The sequence below is a fragment of the Poecilia reticulata genome, unplaced genomic scaffold, assembly GCF_000633615.1.
Source record: "Poecilia reticulata strain Guanapo unplaced genomic scaffold, Guppy_female_1.0+MT scaffold_281, whole genome shotgun sequence".
Classification (NCBI taxonomy): Eukaryota; Metazoa; Chordata; class Actinopteri; order Cyprinodontiformes; family Poeciliidae; genus Poecilia; species Poecilia reticulata.
In genome coordinates, this window is record NW_007615060.1 from 128,025 (window position 1) to 132,234 (window position 4,210).

The 4,210-nt window shown below is 40.5% G+C and overlaps 1 protein-coding gene across 2 annotated transcripts; it reads right to left on the reverse strand.

The window, feature by feature from the left end:
- Positions 1-6: 6 nt before the first annotated feature.
- On the reverse strand, positions 7-3,786 carry LOC108165997 (sodium channel subunit beta-2-like). Of its 2 annotated transcripts, XM_017303460.1 has the most exons (4): positions 3,523-3,786; positions 2,495-2,833; positions 787-1,191; positions 7-690 (listed from the first exon to the last, which is right to left on the reverse strand). In XM_017303460.1, exons 1-3 carry the CDS (start codon positions 3,584-3,586, stop codon positions 899-901), a joined length of 696 nt encoding a protein of 231 aa, XP_017158949.1. In that variant the 5' UTR covers positions 3,587-3,786; the 3' UTR covers positions 7-690; positions 787-898. The 2 variants fall into 2 exon arrangements, 1 of the variants encoding a protein (XP_017158949.1); XR_001776312.1 differs by lacking the exons at positions 2,495-2,833; positions 3,523-3,786 and having other exon boundaries at positions 753-789.
- Between the last annotated feature and the right edge of the window lie 424 nt (positions 3,787-4,210).

Here is a 4,210-nt window from a genome sequence, read left to right on the forward strand (position 1 = left end):
CAAACTACAAATCTCTAACAGAGATGCAGAGATCCCCCACCGGGACAAGACGAGTTTGCAGAAGCTAACAAAACTATCAGAGCCATCAAAGCTAGTAAAATAAGTTTACAGCAGTCRACCCAACAAAGTGGCCAGCTGTCTGAACAAAGGATCAGCCGCGCCTTCTCCCAGGAAGTCCTTGGTTTTTAAAAGGGAGGCCTGTTCAGGGATTGGTGGGTTTGGCAATTGATGAGCCAATCACTGAAGGCCTCACAGAGTGGCACAGGAAGTCACGCTGCATCCACTTCCTGGTAGAGTCAACTTGATTAGCCACMAAACAAACAAACAGAAAAGGCCACTGGCYGWAACAACTAAGCAGAAAATAAAATCACAGTTAGGTAGAAATAAAAGCTCAGAAACATCAAAATGATTATTTCTGTTTGAGTTACTGACATAAAYKAACTTTTCAATAATATTATAATTTAAWACGACTGAGTTTAATGCAGCAGATTGTCTCAGTGAAATGTGTCAAAATGAATAAATCATCATKAACTCAGTTCAGTAACAGAAGAAATAAAACATTTTAAATCCTGATGAAACGTCTAAAAGTTACAAACTGATCCTGACATTAAACTGCAGCCCAGATTCACTCAGTTCCTGTAACATTCAGGGTCTCTGGTCAGTCCAGTTTGGACGGGTTCTAGATCGGTTCTGTAACGACTGTGATTCTGTAACGGACCTGGTTCTGTAACGACTGTGATTCTGTAACGGACCTGGTTCTGTAACGACTGTGATTCTGTAACGGACCTGGTTCTGTATCGGTTCTGGTTCTGTAACGGTTCTGGTATCGGTTCTGGTTCTGGTGAAGGCCCAACAGCTGATAGTTTCTGTTTCTTCTGCTTGGTGACGATGAAAACAGTCAGTCAGTGATTCTGGAGGAAAGTTGATCTGCTGAGGTTCTGGATCCATCATCCTGCAGGTCAGACTGGACTCTCTGCTCATCTGGTCGGTTCTGATCCGATAAAGGCTGCTGAGCTTCAGCTGGATCACCAGGAGGCTCATTTGACTTTGGACTCGAACGTGAAGGTTTTTTACAGAACAAATAAACAACAATAACTAAAGCTAACAAAACAACCACCGATAGACCAACCAACACACCGACCACCAGACCAACCCAACCAGATCCGTCTCTCTTCCCTCCATCAGAATCACCTGCAGAACAGAACCAGGTGTTAGTTTGATGTTCAGGTAGAAAATGACTGAAGATCATCATCTGATCTCAGACCAGCTGATTTATAGACTCTCAACTAAAACATCTCTAGAAAACATCTGAACAGAAAAGATGTGGAAACTCTGAGTTTGAGGAAAATCCTGGATTTCCTGATGCAGAGTACATATGTACTGCAAGTCTGTAAAACATGACATTATTTCATTTGAGTATTTTATTTTAGCTCTAAGCTCTGATTTACTAGTTATTAAAGTCATGCTGATTAACTTGTTTAGAACATATGTTCTCTTTCTTTAAACTATAAAGCGCCATTCTAACACGAAGGAGTCCAAAGTGCTTTATGGGACAATAATGGAAAGAAAAATAACAAAAATAACATTTCAGTCTTGCTGTGTAACTGTGAATGGTTGCCATGGTAATTACTAGAGAAAACTCATGACAGGCAGAAGGTTCTGGTGGGTTTAGTTTCCTCCAGTTTCCATGGCGACATGCTTAAATGCAGAGGAATTATCAGTCGACATCAGTTCATACATTATTCTAAATTATTTTGTGGTGCCTGCTGTTGTCAGAGGTTTGATGTTTATCTCACACTACCATCCTGCTGCACGTTTCATTTCTAAAGGTTTAGTTTATCACCTGCATTTTAATTTTCCTGCTAATTTGGACAAAAACACAAAGAAATTGTTGTATTTTATTTGTCCTTTGCAAACAAAATATTAATTTTGTTCTTGGTTTGTTGTCTTTTTAAGGAAACCTTACATTTTTGCAAATCCCCGTTATGGAGCCGTTGCTCACCACAGATATGTTATTCAGAGGCACTTCTCATTGAGAGCTGATGACTTTACCATGAACAAAGTTGTTTTAATATCACTGGTAAGTGATGTTATGTTAATTTAATGTTAATTAACATTTAATTAAAAATGTTTGGGTCATTTTGTCCTGGTATTTTTATACTCGGCTGCATGTGATGCGTTCAGGTCACTAATGGATCACTAAGGTCAGTTTGGCAGCAGAACTTATTTTATCACGCTGTGATAGAGAGTTGTAGTCAGCTAACAACATGCTAGCTAATGTTGAAACAGCAAGATAAATGTGGGTAACTATGGCAACCAGTGAGGTCGATTGGCTCTTTCTGCAGTTCAAATAATCCCTCCATGTATTTTTATGGAGTGGAAATCTTGGAGTGTTTCCAAACTCAGAGTTTAATCTGTTTTCTGAACTGCTTCCCTCTGACATCACCAAACAGGAAGCTGCTGAAAAATCTGAGACAAGCCGACAACAACTCACCTGGAGACGTTTCTACATTCAGGTTTATGGTGAAGACAGTGTCTATCTTGCTGTTTGTCTGAACGACTCGACATTCATAAGCTCCTCTGTCGTCAGGCGTCACGTTCCTCAGARCCAAAGACACGTTTCCATCCTTCATCTGTCGGTCCAGCAGATCCACTCGGTCCCTAAACGATGCATGCTGGTTTTCTGTGTTAATCTGCTTATTTCTGTACCGAAGAACATATTCTGACCCCAGATCAGTTCTCCTCCACTCAACAAATAAAGCAGGTTTATTATCAGGAGATGTGCAGGGTAGACATGCGTTCTGTCCAGGTTCAGCTGTGATGTTTGTCTGATCTGTAGGAGAGGAAGCAGAGCAGAGAACATGTCAGCATTTTACATCAGATTAGTGATGCTGTGAAGGCCAGTGGGCCACAACATTAATCTATATAGTCACACAGCAGAGGAAGGACTACAAATCCCAGAGAGCACAGACTTAAACAGTGGAGATCAGTTAAACCAAGGCTGTCAGCATGTACGGCTCCACAGATGATGATGGATCCAGATATGAACACACTGACAATGCTTCACCCTCATGCATCATGAAGGCTCCGCATGGTGGATATAAACTCTACGAATCATAACAAAAGTCTCAAACCAACAATGAACACATCAGATCTGAATAATGTTCAGCAACTGAGAAATGTTTAGACTTTCTGCTCTCTAAAGGTTTACACATTTCCTAGATAAGGTCACTGAAATCTCCCAGCATCCTTTGCTCTGCACCGATGTTTTTATTACCCATATTAGTGTATTAAACAAACATAGGTCACGTAAACAGCCCGATTATAAATCTTATTCTAACATGATATTATGAGTTTTAATCCTGTATTAAACTCTCTGTTGTTACATTTTGTTTGTTAAACTTTGTTTCGTCATTTTAATCCGAATAAGATCTGTAAACATAACTGTGTTTCCATGGACAATCGCTGTAAGTTATCTCTGTAACCCAGATCAAAATGAAAGCTTTTCCAGCAGAAACTAACCTGCAGACCCAAATAAGATGAAGATGAAGATCACGAGTAACGAGCTGCTCGGTTGCGAACTCATTTCCGTGTTGGCTGTCTGACAGTTTAGGCCCGTTTCTATTACCGCGATTATATAATTATAGAAAATAACAAAACACCAGAAGTTTAACTTAAAACTTAAACCTTATCATATTTTTGTTTCTTGGGCCACAAATAAATAAATAACGGCCGTAGAGATTCACCGATGTCTTAGACCTCGAGAACTGGAACAACATTTGCGGAAGAAGGTGGAGCAAAGCGGTAGTGGGCTATGGCAAGCCGATTTAATACTTTATGTTCCTTTGAGGACCAAAACAATAATAATAATAAAGTTTTGTCCATGTACCTCAGTGATGCTCCACAGGGAGTCGCATTCACATTCGCTCCAAAACTCCACCTTAAAGGGACAGAATTATGAAAAATCGACGTTTTTCCGGCATAAAAAACGTACCTTGTTTTGTTTTTTCCATGCTTGTTTGAGAAATCCTTTAATCTCCATGGCAACCGTTCAGCTGAGCAAAACGTCTGGGTGGACCAAGCCCCGCCTTCAAGGACCTATAGCTCCTCCTCTGAGCTACAGTCTCAGCTGAGCGTCTGTCTCACAGAGCAGCTCTTCCCCATGTCTGTCCCACTCAGCTCCTTCAGACTAGCCAGGAACAATTAGCAA